The sequence below is a fragment of the Entelurus aequoreus genome, linkage group LG01 (genome assembly GCF_033978785.1).
Source record: "Entelurus aequoreus isolate RoL-2023_Sb linkage group LG01, RoL_Eaeq_v1.1, whole genome shotgun sequence".
Classification (NCBI taxonomy): Eukaryota; Metazoa; Chordata; class Actinopteri; order Syngnathiformes; family Syngnathidae; genus Entelurus; species Entelurus aequoreus.
Window position 1 is genome coordinate 37,623,503 of NC_084731.1, and position 14,933 is coordinate 37,638,435.

At 39.3% G+C, this 14,933-nt stretch overlaps 1 protein-coding gene across 1 annotated transcript in view; it reads right to left on the bottom strand.

The window, feature by feature from the left end:
* mst1 (macrophage stimulating 1) overlaps positions 1-14,933 on the bottom strand; it is a 30,339-nt gene continuing 15,406 nt past the window's right edge. Inside the window, exons 8-18 of the mRNA XM_062049567.1 lie at positions 13,199-13,373; positions 12,982-13,112; positions 11,111-11,213; positions 10,899-11,035; positions 10,790-10,822; positions 10,607-10,718; positions 10,464-10,541; positions 7,976-8,122; positions 7,803-7,909; positions 4,778-4,917; positions 1-2,506 (exon numbers count right to left, since the gene is read on the bottom strand). Coding sequence (XP_061905551.1) covers positions 2,345-2,506; positions 4,778-4,917; positions 7,803-7,909; positions 7,976-8,122; positions 10,464-10,541; positions 10,607-10,718; positions 10,790-10,822; positions 10,899-11,035; positions 11,111-11,213; positions 12,982-13,112; positions 13,199-13,373 — 1,325 coding nt within the window. The 3' untranslated portion in view covers positions 1-2,344. The remainder of the gene's footprint in view (positions 2,507-4,777; positions 4,918-7,802; positions 7,910-7,975; positions 8,123-10,463; positions 10,542-10,606; positions 10,719-10,789; positions 10,823-10,898; positions 11,036-11,110; positions 11,214-12,981; positions 13,113-13,198; positions 13,374-14,933) is intronic.

Genomic DNA, 14,933 nt, shown 5'->3' on the forward strand with positions numbered 1-14,933 from the left:
CCTCCAAAGACATGCACCTGGGGATATGTTGATTGGCAACACTAAATTGGCCCTAGTGTGTGAATGTGAATGTTGTCTGTCTATCTGTGTTGGCCCTGCGATGAGGTGGCGACTTGTCCAGGGTGTACCCCACCTTCCGCCCGAATGCAGCTGAGATAGGCTCCAGCATCCCTCGCTACCCCCAAAGGGACAAGCAGTAGTAAATGGATGGATGGATGGATGGATTCTGTTTTTATTTACATTTTACACAACGGGCCAACTTCACTTGCTTTGGGTTTTGTACTATATAAACATTTACTTTCCAGTTTACATGTGTTTGGATATTTAATATTTATTTATCCGTGGCAAGACAAAGCTGACCTAGCAAACAGGCAGCATTTACATATTAGAGATGTTGAAGTGTGATGATAATCTCTCATTGTCACTCATTTACCAACAAAACTTTGCGCAGCAGATCGCTGTCAACAGTTCACAAATGCTCGAAACGTGCAGGGCTAAATGTGTTGGAACATTAATGAATGTTTAAGATAGACTAACACTTTTCAAGCGTAAAACATACACGGAGAATGTCTGCAACTTTTGGACAACAGAGTAGACAGCGGACATTAGAAAGGCCTTTAGCGTTTGTTTTTTTCTTCTGTAATCATGAATTAAAGTTCATTATGGTGATAATGAGCTCTAATGAGAATGTGTTTTTACTGCCATCTCCTGTCTACTTTAAGTCTGTGTGCTACAAAACGAGTGAAACATTAATAGAGTATTTGTGTTCTATTTTTTGTCGTCCTGTTCTTTTTGAGGTTAAGATTACAAGCAACACTTGATAACAAATTAATAAAATCACAAGCGGATTCAATTTTATTGAAAAAAAAGCTTCAGAACAGTGGAACTTTTGCCACAACTTTCTGAAAAAGCTGCCGTGAATTTAGGCATTTTAGGCCGAAACAATCACAAAAAAAGTTAGCAAAATCTTGGAGGGACTGAATAGTGCAAGAAGTCATGTTCTTATGCATGGTCATGTTATATAACTATGATCAGTCCTGCACCTCAGTGTATAGATTTGTGTTAAGCACAGGCAAATAGGTAAATAAATGTTTAATTAAAAAAATATGTACAGGGCAAATGACACATTTCCGCTTCTATATGTGAATGTTTGGTAACACTTTAGCATGGGGAACATATTCTAAGTAACAAAGACTTAATTTAGAGTTATTTGGACACTAGGGGAACATATATGGGTTAGGGTTAGGGTTACTAATAAGCAATAATTCTGAGGTTATTGAGTGAAGACTCTTAGTTAATGGCTTACTGGTTGTATAATAAGGCCATGCAGAATAAGGCATTAATAAGTACTTAATAATGACTAATTAAGAGCCAATATGTTACTAATTTGCATGTTAATAAGCAACTAATTAATGGTGAATATGTTTCCCATACTAAAGTGTTATCGAATGTTTCTATACATAACATAACGATCACAAAATAAAGGTGAAAGTGATTATAAATGTATTTTTCATTGATGTGGACTTCACAGTTTTCCGCATGTGTTGATTATTCTGTAAAATGTGGTGATGGGTAAACACTCACTTGCTGTACACGCTGCACAGACACTGTGTTGGTGTTTCATAACGGTCATCCAAAAAGTCATTACATTTAACCTGCAAATAAAATCAATTGTCAGCAAATATAATTGCTTTTGTTATTTTTAAGCAAGCAACTGTGCAGAAAGAAATATGAAACGTGCAACCCTGGTTAATGAGCAAAATAGTAAACAAAGAAAAAACGTTGACCTTTTTGGCGCTATAAAATCAAAATAATCCATCATTTCCAATGTTTTTCTTTTTCTTAGTTCCACTTAGATTGATGACGGAGACAAAAATCAATGTCATAGACGACACTTTGTTCAGTACAAGCTACGTCACTCGTGATCCTAAAACAGCTTCCTGTGTTCAGTACAAGCTACGTCACTCGTGATCCTAAAACAGCTTCCTGATGAACACAGTTTGATGCTTCACAGTCAAACGACACAGCGGCTGTATCGCTCAAAAGTTGTTTTTTCTCCTAAAGTGACGCACCCATTGAGGGACACAGTATCAGTCCATGATGCATCGACATTCAGTATCGTTTGACCCATCACTAACAAAATGTGTTTTTTATTCATAACCTTTTGGTGTATTATACACATTTGCTTGTTCAGCTACATCATAAACTACGATGTGGATGTTATCATAATATTGGCATACATTGGATTAATTTATAGCATCTTTAATGTACAAAATGTATCAAAATGGCGTCCGTCCTTCAATGTTTTAAGTACGCGAGCGTCGACGGAAAAGGCGAGGACGCCCTAAGCAAAGCCCATGACCTTCTTGATCCAGTCCACGTAGACGGACACGCGGATGAAAATGTTGGGTTGACCTGGGTGACCGCAGCGCCTCATTGGGATGATCACACCCTCCAGAACCCAGCAGTCCCGGTTCTGGCACGCCAACGGGCCGCCATAGTCTCTCTGCAAGCACACAGGATGATAATACTTCTCACTTAAATGAACATTATTATATTTTTATATATACATTTTTAGATTTCAGAATATGCATCGTTTCCCACTTGTATCACTTGTGTAATTTTTATACATACTGTTACAGGTTTTGCTACTGCTGGCAGGTCAAAAACAGTGGCGTTACACAATTGTGGCTGTAGGCAACCTCCTGTTTTTTCACAACTCCAGATGTCAGTAGCTGCATTTTGGCTGATTCAGCAGTTTAGCACTATTACAACATTAGTTGTATAACAATGTACTTTTTAATAAAAATACTTTGTGGTCAGCGAGAGCCGAGTTCTCCTTTGCACTTTCTCATGTACTCCAGATTATTATTAACGTTAAGATTTTTTACGTTTAGGAAAAACAGCCTCTCTCCAATTCTCACCTGTTTCCAATTAATGCCCTGGTTTCTTTTTTTATGAACCAGTTAAATTAAAACTGATTATTATTAAACCAGTTGGACTAGTACTAACAATTATGAACTAGCACTATTGATTATACACCAGCTGGACTAGTACTATGCATCCATCCATCCATTTTCTACCGCTTGTCCCTTTCGGGGTCGCGGGGGCGCTGGAGCCTATCCCAGCTGCATTCGGGCGGAAGGCGGGGTACACCCTGGACAAGTCACCGCCTCATCGCAGGGACTAGTACTAATGATTATAAAGTAGTTGGACTAGTACTAATGATTATAAACCAGTATGACTCATACTAATGATTATAAACAAGTTAGACTAGTATTAATGAATATAAAGTAGTTGGACTAGTACTATTGACTATAAACCAGTTTCACTGGTACTAATGATTATAAACCAGTTGGACTAGTACTAACAATTATGAACTAGTTGGACTATTACTAATGATTATAAACCAGTCGGACTTGTACTAATGATTATAAACAAGTTCGACTAGTACTAATGACTATAAACCAGTTGGACTAGTACTATCGATTATGAACCAGTTGAACTAGTACTAATGATTATAAATCAGTTTTATTGGTACTAATGATTATAAACCAGTTGAACTAGTACTAACAATTATGAACTAGTTGGACTAGTTCTAATGATTATAAACCAGTCAGACTTGTATTAATGATTATAAACAAGTTAGACTAGTACTAATGATTATAAAGTAGTTGAACTAGTAGTATTGCCTTTAAACCAGTTGGACTTCTGCTAATGATTATAAACCAGTTGCACTAGTACTAGTGCAACTGGTAAATTGGGGCGGTATAGCTCGGTTGGTAGAGTGGCCGTGCCATCAACCTGAGGGTTGCAGGTTCGATCCCCACTTCCGCCATCCTAGTCACTGCCGTTGTGTCCTTGGGCAAGACACTTTACCCACCTGCTCCCAGTGCCACCCACACTGGTTTAAATGTAACTTAGATATTGGGTTTTCACTATGTAAAGCGCTTTGAGTCACTAGAGAAAAGCGCTATATAAATATAATTCACTTCACTTCACTTCACTAATGATTATAAACCAGCTGAACTAGTACTAATGATTATAAACCAGTTGGACTGGTACTAATGATTATAAGCCAGTTGGACTAGTACTAACAATTATGAACTAGTTGGACTATTACTAATGATTATAAACCAGTTGGACTTGTACTAATGATTATAAACAGGTTCGACTAGTACTAATTATTATAAACCAGTTGGACTAGTACTAATGATTATAAACCAGTTTAACTAGTACTAACAATTAAGAACTAATTGGACTAGTACTAATTATTTTAAACCAGTCGGACTCATACTAATGATTATAAACAAGTTAAACTAGTACTAATGATTATAAAGTAGTTGAACTAGTACTATTGACTATACACCAGTTGGACTTGTGCTAATGATTATAAACCAGTTGCACTAGTACTAATTATTATAAACCAGTTGCACTAGTACTAATTATTATCAACCAGTTGCACTAGTACTAATGATTATAAACCAGTTGGACTGGCACAAATGATTCTAAACCAGTTGGACTAGTACTAACAATTATTAACTAGTTGGACTTGTAGTAATGATAATAAACCAGTTGGACTAGCACTAATGATTATAAAGTAATTTACTAGTACTAATGATTATAAACCAGTTGGACTAGCACTAATTAATATAAACCAGCCATACTAGTGCTATTGATTACGAAGAAGGTTGGACTAGTATTAATGATTATAAAGTAGCTGGACTAGTACTAATGATTATAAACCAGATGAACTAGTACTTGACCAATTGCCCACCTCACAGGCGCCAACACCGCCCTGGAAAGAACTAGTACACATTTCGTTCTCTCGGACGCGCCCTCTGAAGTACTTGTTGCAGTCCTTGTTGCTGAGAACTGGTATGTGAGCCACATTGAGGACACTCTCGTCTCCCGTGCCTTGGAAGGAAGGAAATAGGTTAGAATCCGAGTTAGGAAAGTTTATGGTTAGAGTTAACATGAGTAAGTTTGGGTTTGGGGTTAGAGTTTGTACATTTAGCGTTGGAGTTGGAGAAAAGAAGTTTAAATTAGCGTTAGTAAGGTTAGTTTTGAGGTTAGAGATAGTAAGGTTAGGTTTGGGGTTAGAATTAGTAGGTTTAGGTTAGGTTTGGGGTTAGAGTTAGTAGGTTTAGGTCAGAGTTAGTAAGGTTAGGTTTTGGGTTAGAGTTTGTAAATTAAGGTTAGAGTCAGTAAGGTTAGGTTTGGGGTTAGAATTAGTAGGTGTAGGTTAGATTTTGAGTTAGTAAGATTAGGTCTAGGGTTAGAGTTAGGAGGTTTAGGTTACAGTTAGAGTTAGTAGGTTTAGATTAGAGTTATTAGGTTTTGATTAGATTTAGAGTTAATACGGTTAGGGATGAGTTAGTAGGTTTATTTTAGGGCTAGAGTTATTCAGCTTAGTTTATAGTTAGTAGGTTTAGGTTAGAGTTAGTAAGGTTAAGTTTGAAATTAAAGTTACTAGGTTTAGGCTTAACTGAGTACTAATACCTCCTCCGACAAGTATTTTGTATACTGATCAGCAAAAATTACTGTAAAAACTACAACTTACCACTGGCTTATATTTTAGCTGATTTTTGTCCAGAATTGGATATAGGTGCACTTCCGTGACGGTTTTTCCAAAATAAAATGCTCCTCCAACGATTTTACTTTTTTTCTTAAATAGTGATCAGTGTTGTTTATTTCCTCAACTGCAGAGAATAACAATCTGAAGCAATTTGTACAGTATATGGAAAAACTGAATCTTAGCCTGCTGTTGATTACAGATAAGAGTGGATGTGTTTGTACTTACTGCATAGTAGTATCAGTGGCCTACCTACCTACCTACTGTACCTACCCACTACAACCACCTACCTCCTACTCACCTACGACCACTCCCTGAGGATCTCACAGCCCGAGATGGTTCATATGTCTCTAACATGTCAGTTATGTACTTTGGCACAAGACCATTAAAAGACTTGTTCACAGGCAGAACTGTTTTAAAGTATATTCGCCGAGCAACAGGAAGCCAATGCAGTAACCAAAGTACTGGACTAATATGGTCATATTTCCTGGTTCTAGTCAGGACTCAAGCAGCAACATTCTGCATGTACTGCAGCTGCTTTACAGCTCGTTTAGAGAGCCCAGCGAGAGGCCATTACAGTAGTCCAACTACTGAGTGGTAGTTATAACTACAGATGCACAGTACCTACCTAATTACTATACCTACCTACGTACTTACCTACCTTCTGTAACTACCTACTTACCATAGCTACCTACTTACTATTCTATATTACTGCTTTTCCCTTTGAAATCGTTTTTAATCATATTTATTTTTATATTGTTTTTATATTGGTTCTATGTTTTTAATATTGTTTTTAATATTATTTTTAATATTGTTGTGCAGCACTTTGGAAACATTTTTGTTGTTTAAATGTGCTATATAAATAAAGTGGATTATTTTTAATCATATTTATTTTTTATATTGTCTCTGTATTGGTTTTCTATTCATTCATTCTTTGTTTTTATTCAGTCATTGGTGTAGCATAATATTGTTTTTAATATAGTTTTTAATATTGTTTTTAATATTGTTTTTAACATGGCTGTGCAGCACTTTGGAAACATTCTTGTTGTGTAAATGTGCTATATAAATAAAGTGGATTGGATTGGATTGGATTGGATTGGATACCAACCTACCAACTACTATACCTACCTACCTACTATCCACTATAAGTACCTACTATATTTTACGCGTAGTACCTACCTACTTAGTAAAACTACCTACCTATGTACCCACCTTCTGTAACTACCTACTTACTGTACCCGCCTACTTACTGTATCTACCCACTTACTATACCTACATACCCAACTACAATACCTACCTACCAACCTACCTACCCACTATAACTACCTACAAAGAGCACCTACCTACTTCCTATAACTACTTACCCAACTTCTATAACTACCTACCTACCTACCTACTTAGATACTAACACTACCTACCCACTATAAATACCTAGGTACAGTACCTACTTACCCAACTACTATAACTACCTACTTACTCACTATAACTACCTACTTACTCACTATAACTACTTACTCACAGTACCTATCTACTTACCTATCTACTTACTATGACTACTTACCCAACTACTATAACTACCTACATATCTACCTACCTACTCACTATAACTACTTATGTACAGTACCTACAAATATGTAGGTACTGTACATAAGTAGTTATAGTGAGTATACTATAACTACTTACACAACTGCTATAACTCCCTACCTACCCACTATAACTAGCTATGCACAGTACCTACCTACTTACTGTAACTACCTACCTACATACCCACCTTCTGTACCTACCTACCCACTATAACTACCTACATACAGTACCTACCTACTTATTATAACTACCTACCTAATTACCTACCTACCAACTATAACTACCTACCATAGTTACCTATTTACTACATCTACCTACCTACTTGCTATACCTACCTACCATAGCTACCTTCTTACTATACCTCCCTAACTACCTTCCATCCATCAATCAATTAAGGCCTCTATACAATGAATCATCAAGTCTCTAATCGTCGGTGGGTGCATGGTTTACAAAAGCAAATAACCACAAGGGTCTCTAATTAGCTCCAGTCAAAAAACATGAGCATTAACAAATGTGGCTGTAGGCAACCTCCTAGTGTTGTTTTGATTAATTCCACAAAAAGCATTTATGGATGTATGTAACCAACAATTAATGGTCATGAATGATAACAAGGCGCTGCATTGTCCATGTTATTTTGACTTGCCTCTGGTCTCGCCCCAACCTGCTATCTCACAAACGGTCCCCTCAGCCACGATGTAGCGCTCAGGGGGTAGGCAAATCTGAGAGACACGCTCATTAAACTGGGCGGCGCTATAGGAGAAAGACAAGCGTGAGACTGAGTGTGTGTGTGCGTGTGCAGCGGCAACGTGTACACACTATTCCAGTTGCAACATGACCAGCTGAGACTCGGACGGTCCGCACACAATCTTGGTGAGCGGGATGGTCTGCACGCCGGGCTCGCCCTCCTGGGGGTCACGGAAAAGAGTTCCCATCTTGGCCGAGTATCCTGGCAGGTCCACGTAGCTGAAAGCACATGCTTTTGTAACCAGATGCTGCTTTGACCGGACACAACATTAGGAACACTCGCACAAGCTAATGACTGACATTCGCTGGGTCTCACGGCCGTGCAGCAATGCAAACTTGAATCAACAACATGATTCATGTATTGATCTAAATAGAAGATGAGATTTACGCCTAAAACAAGACATGTCGTCTTATATTCGGATATTTGTATTAGCAAATACACACAGGCGGCACCAAACGACTCAGAAGCAAGTCAGAGATTTTCTTCCTGTCACTCACACACACCAGTAACCTGGCCTCACACTGGAATAAAGTGTCTACAAGGTTGTTACTTTCAAGAGAATTGATGATCAATAAATCATCAAACTAGCTCATCCATCCATCCATTTTCTACCGCTTGTCCCTTTCGAGGTCAATAAATATAATTTATGAAATATGTTTGCTTTGATTTGGTTTTAGAAAGACGACCTATGAAAAAAAGAGGGTGTGTTATTCAGGCAAACACGCTATATTGCTGAATATTTCACACATGTGAGGTATTGCTAATATCAGACAAAGTTTATATTGTTCGGGCATGTGGGTCTCTCTAAGCCTGCGGGTAGGCCTTCATTGATGGAAAGGGACCGTCACTCCCCCCGGCTGACCAATCGGCACATAAACCTGGTTCGGTGTTCAGGTGCCCTATAAATGTCAACTGAAGTGTTTCCGTCATGCTTTTGCGACACACTTAAATATTGAAACGTCTGACAACCCACTGCCTGAGAGCGTAAAAATGTTTTAGCGATATTTGAGAGGTTTTCGAAATATGGGTGTTTCCTTTACCAGTTTCTTATTGCGGTATCTAGGTTTCGCACATTTACCCTCCTGCCCCGGCCCGGCTGCACCAAATAATATTATAAATCCATTTAATAAAGTCAAATACAAATAAGGCAACAAGAGAAGTATCCCACACTTCTCTTTTGTGAAGTAAATATGTACAGCCGATATGGGCATCTACATCAACTATATGATTTGCCTGAGTAGCTGGACAGGACAAAAAATAATAAAATTAAATTGAAAAAATAAAGAAATTGGTTTAGCACATTTCTAGTGGTAATGGAAACGCAGCTAGTTTTATCGTTTTTCCAATTACAGTAACGCATGGTAAAAATTTTACAGTAAAACAGTGTTGTCCCGGTACCAAAATTATTTCAATACTTTTCGGTACTTTTCGGTACTTTTCTAAATAAAGGGGACCACAAAAAATTGCATTATTGGCTTTATTTGAACAAAATATCTTAGGGTACATCAAACATATGTTTCTTATTGCAAGTTTGTCCTTAAATAAAATAGTGAACATACAAGACAACTTGTGTTTTAGTAGTAAGTAAGCAAACAAAGGCTCCTAATTATGCAGTAACATATTGTGTCATTTCTCATTCTATTATTTTGTCAAAATTATTAAGGACAAGTGATAGAAATGAATTATTAATCTACTTGTTCATTTATTGTTAATATCTGCTTACTTTCTCTTTTAACATGTTCTATCTACACTTCTGTTAAAATGTAATAATCACTTATTCTTCTGTCGTTTGATAATTTACATCAGTTTTGGATGATACCACAAATTTGGGTATCAATCCGATACCAAGTCATTACAGGATCATACATTAGTCATATTCAAAGTATTTCCTGAGTTTATAAACTTAATATTATTTTTTTTAAACCGAAAGAAGAGGTTGTGATGCCAAAAATGATCAATGTAATCATAGTAGTATCGACTAGATACGCGCTTGTACTTGGTATCATTACAGTGGATGTCAGGTGTAGATCCACCAATGGCGTTTGTTTACATTTTGATGCCGGTGACCTACGGTGTGTAGTGAAGCATGTTTAGCTACTCCTCATCCTGCAGGGATGATACGTGTAAGAAACGTACTTTATTTGTCGCCATGGAGGCGAGGATTAGTGATTCAGAAGTAGCTGAAACACTGCAGACTGGGACTGGACTTTAGCCGCTAGCAAGCCATGTCTTAAAGCACCTCTTCCTGAGGGCGTTTTAGTGTTATATCTTCAACATTATCGTTAGTTTTTAAGCCAAAATGCAATTTTTAGTGTCGGTATAGTACAGAATATGATTCATTAGTATCGCGGTACTATACTAATACCGGTATACCGACTATAAAACATCTCATAGTAACCAAAATAGTATTGCTCAAATGCACCCATACAATAATGCAAAAGTGAAAATGCACAAAAGTTGCTCCCAACTCTTGCATTGGCTTTGCAGGTGTTGTGACCTGAAGGCGTCCAGGTAAATGGTGTACAGGTGGCAGTGACAAAGTGTTTGAAAGATGTTTACCAGGAGGAGAAACACTGCTTGGTGCTGATCACCCATCTGGCGTCAACCAAGGTCCCTCCACAAAAATGGTTTCCTTTCCTGCGAGGGGTTAGGGGTCAAAGGTCAACTGCAGCCCGCAGTGTATTGGTCTTGTTCTCTGCTACCTGTCCCTAAGGCTAACCGTCCATGGCGAGTTCCCCGGTATTCCGTTGACGATGCGTAGCATCCTCAGGAAGCGGTCCTCTCTTTTCCCACACTCACTGAACTCAACCTTTTCTGCGTGGACAAAGAAGAACTGTATTTTCTCCTCCATCGCTTTAAAGAATGATATGTAATGTGGGACGTACCCACTGGTTCAGTCAGCGATACTTTCTCTCCGGCTGTTGGAAAAGAAAAACAATTTGCAGGAATGTTTTTAATAAACTTTCAAATAAATAAGCAGAGAGAGGTCAGTACCGCACTGCTTGATGGCACAGTAGTCAAACTCCGTTTTGGGGTCGGTGGTGTAGCACCAGGGTCCGTGTTGGTCCCCATCAGGGTTTCGACAGTAGTTCTCTGTCAGGTTGACCTCTGGGTGTGTTCTGGGGTTTATTCTGGACACGACAGGAAGGTGACACACAGGATATTCACGTGTACAATCACTTTTGTGGACGTTCTTCTTGCCATACTTGGTGCTGTGAGGCGTGTTCACATTCCATTTTTGGCAGGTGATGCCTTTGCGAGTTTTGCGCACCATGCCCCGGTAGTTCTTTCCATTTTCTTGGTAGCAATCTGACAGGGGGAAAACACATCATAAATGATCTATTGATTGATTACTTTTTGTTGAAGGCTAGGTTTTTATTGTAAAACAATTTTTTGGATCATCAATCAAGCACACATTCTCTTGGCTTGTTATAATTAAAAGCCTTTTTAATTGCTTGATATCATACATAAGTCAATGAAATTGATTATCGTTTTGATCACTAAAGACAGTATTTTTTCGCCATTAAAAGTCTGAAAAAGACGAGTTGTCTTACACTGTATGGACAAAAGTATTTGGCCACCCATCCAAATGATCAGAATCAAGTGTCCTAATCACTTGGCCTGGCCACAGGTGTATAAAATCAAGCACTTAGGCATGGAGACTGTTTCTACAAACATTTGTGAAAGAATGGGCCGCTCTCAGGAGCTCAGTGATTTCCAGCGTGGAACTGTCATAGGATGCCACCTGTGCAACAAATCCAGTCGTGAAATTTCCTCCCCCCTAAAAATTAGAAAGTCAATTTATTATAAGAAAATGGAAGAGTTTGGGAACAACAGCCATGAAGTAGTAGGCCACGTAAACTGACAAAGAAGGGTCAGTGGATGCTGAAGCGCATAGTGCAAAGAAGTCGCAGACTTTCTGCACAGTCAGTTGCTACAGAGCTCCAAACTTCATGTGACCTTCCAATTAGCCCACATACAGTACGCAGAGAGCTTCATGGAGTGGGTTTCCATGGTCGAGCAGCTGCATCTAAGCCATACATCACCAAGTCCAATGCAAAGCGTCGGATGCAGTAGTGTAAAGCACGTCGCCACTGGACTCTAGAGCAGTGGCGACGCCTTCTCTGGAGTGATGAATCACGCTTTTCCATCTGGCAATCTGATGGACGAGTCTGGGTTTGGAGGTTGCCAGGAGAACGGTACATTTCGGACTGCATTGTGCCGAGTGTGAGATTTGGTGGAGGAGGAATTATGGTGTGGGGTTGTTTTTCAGGAGTTGGGCTTGGCCCCTTAGTTCCAGTGAATGGAACTTTGAATGCTCCAGGATACCAAAACATTTTGGACAATTCCATGCTCCCAACCTTGTGGGAACAGTTTGGCTGTGCACCAGTGCACAAAGCAAGGTCCATAAAGATATGGATGACTTTATGCGAGTGAGTCTGGTGTGGGTGAACTTGACTGGCCTGCACAGAGTCCTGACCTGAACCCTATAGAACACCTTTGGGATGAATTAGAACAGAGACTGAGAGCCAGGCCTTAACATCAGTGTGTGACCTCACCAATGCGCTTTTGGAAGAATGGTCGAAAATTCCTATAAACACACTCCGCAACCTTGTGGACAGCCTTCCCAGAAGAGTTGAAGCTGTGATAGCTGCAAAAAGTGGACCGACATCATATTGAACCCTATGGGTTAGGAATGGGATGGCACTTCAAGTTCATATGTGAGTCAAGGCAGGTGGCCAAATACTTTTGGCTATATAGTGTATATTTGCAGCTAAAATATTTAAACATGCAAACCCAACGGTGGCATCAAATGAATGTGAGTCAGAGCTCTTCTTCCTGTCACTCACATACCCCCCCCACACACACACACACACACACACACACACACACACACACACACACACACACACACAAAAACAAAGGTATGATGCTAATTTAAAGACAATGCTGATCGATGAAGGGGTTGTCTTATATTTGCTCATTGTGATGAATGACGGCTTCTGCTCCTGTTATGATGTATTCTATCTACTATATTATCCATCATAGAGGGAAAATGGGAATTCGGAGGACGAACCCTCTGCTTCGATGTCGTCTGCACAGCGTTTGATTTGTAAGCAGAGTGCAGTCCTCATCTCCGGCACAGATGTAAAGCACCAGGGAGCCTCCGAGCCATCTGGGTTGCGACAGTAGTTCTCCTCCAGACCTCTAAAAAGCATCCCAGAATGTCCCCGTCCCTTAATTGTCAATGTCTCAACCAAGAAATATACAATGTTTTCCTGCAGCGTACATACTTGCATTCGTATGTACTTGGGTAGAAGGGATGCTCGTGAGGATACTGCGTGTTCCACCGCTGGCAGGGGATGCCTGACGTGGTTTCGTTGACTCTTCCACGGTAATCCTCCCCTCGGCCACGGAAACAGTTTGTGGTGAAGCTGGAGCGTTGACGTTTCTCAACACGCACCTCAGCTGAGGGCAGAAGAACAGTTCATTAGAAGAAAGGTCGAAAAAGTCGATCCTACGGTAAGTACGGTTTAGGACGGGGGTCAGCAACACGCAGCTCTTGAGCCGCAGGCGGCTCTTTAATGCCGCCCTAAAGGATTGAAAATGGAAAAAGATGTGGGAACATTTTTTTGTCTTAGTATGTTTTTTTGTTTGAGGACAAACATGACACAAACCTTCCCAATTGTTAGAAAGCCCACAGTTTAATATGTTTGTGTGTATGCTTCACTGATGAGAGTATTTGGTGAACATCGTTTTGTCCTACTAATTACGGCGGTTATTGAACTCACCATAGTGTGGACGGTGACGCAACAGTTTGTTTACATGTAAAATCTTCCACTCCTTCTTTGTCTCATGTTGTCCACCAAACGTTTTATGCTGTGCGTGATCGCACAAAGGTGAACTTTGTTGATGTTATTGACTAGGTAGAGTGCTAGTCAGGCATATTTGGTCACTGCATGACTGCAAGCTAATCAATGCTAACATGCTATTTAGGCTAACTGTATGTACATATTGCATCATTATGCCTCACTTGTAGGTATATTCTAGCTCATTTAATATCCTTTACTTTTATCCTCTTTGTATATAATTTAGTTTTGCACGTCTCTGCAACACTAAATTGGCCCTAGTGTGTGAATGTGAGTGTGAATGTTGTCTGTGATGAGGTGGCGACTTGTCCAGGGTGTACCCCGCCTTCCGCCCGAATGCAGCTGAGATAGGCTCCAGCACCCTCGCAACCCTGAACGGGACAAGCGGTAGAAAATGGATGGATGGACGTCTCATGACACATTATCTGTATGTAATATTGGCTGCATTTCAGTTGTTTGTGTGCCATGTTGTTCCAGACCACAGCAAACATTACCTCGCTTGCCAAAGATTGTAATACATCTATTAAAAGAGTCTGCCGCTTCCTTTAACTTGGACACACACATCTATACCTTTGGCCATTAAAAGCCAGTAATTTCCAGGAGTTATCTCACCTTCTGATTTACTAATGGTTTCTAATGTTTTAAAAATGTGTAGAATAAATATTACATTTCAACATTTCTGTCAATGAAGATTTGCTTCAGCCTGCGACACATAGTCATTTTGATAGAAGGCTATTATAGCTAATCTAGACACTTACGTCATGTGTTGTCTTCATGATGAGACTTATAATTGGCTTTTCATTTTTTGCGGCTCCAGACAGATTTGTTTTTTGTATTTTTGGTCCAATATGGCTCTTTCAACAATTTTGGTTGCCGACCTTTGGTTTAGGAGAAAACGAGTTGAAAAAGTCGGTCCTACTGTAAGTACATTTAGGTGACAAGGGGTCAAAAAAGTTAATCCTACCGTAAATACGGTTTCAGAGAAAGAGGGTCGAAAAAGTCGATCCCATTGTGTAGGTGGAAAAGGGTTAAAAAAAAAGTTGATCCTACAGTAAATACAGTTTAAAAGGAAAAGGGTTGATTAAGTTGATCCCGCAGTCACCCCAAAGACATAAAATACATAACATAACATATGCAACAAATACATATTTATGTACTT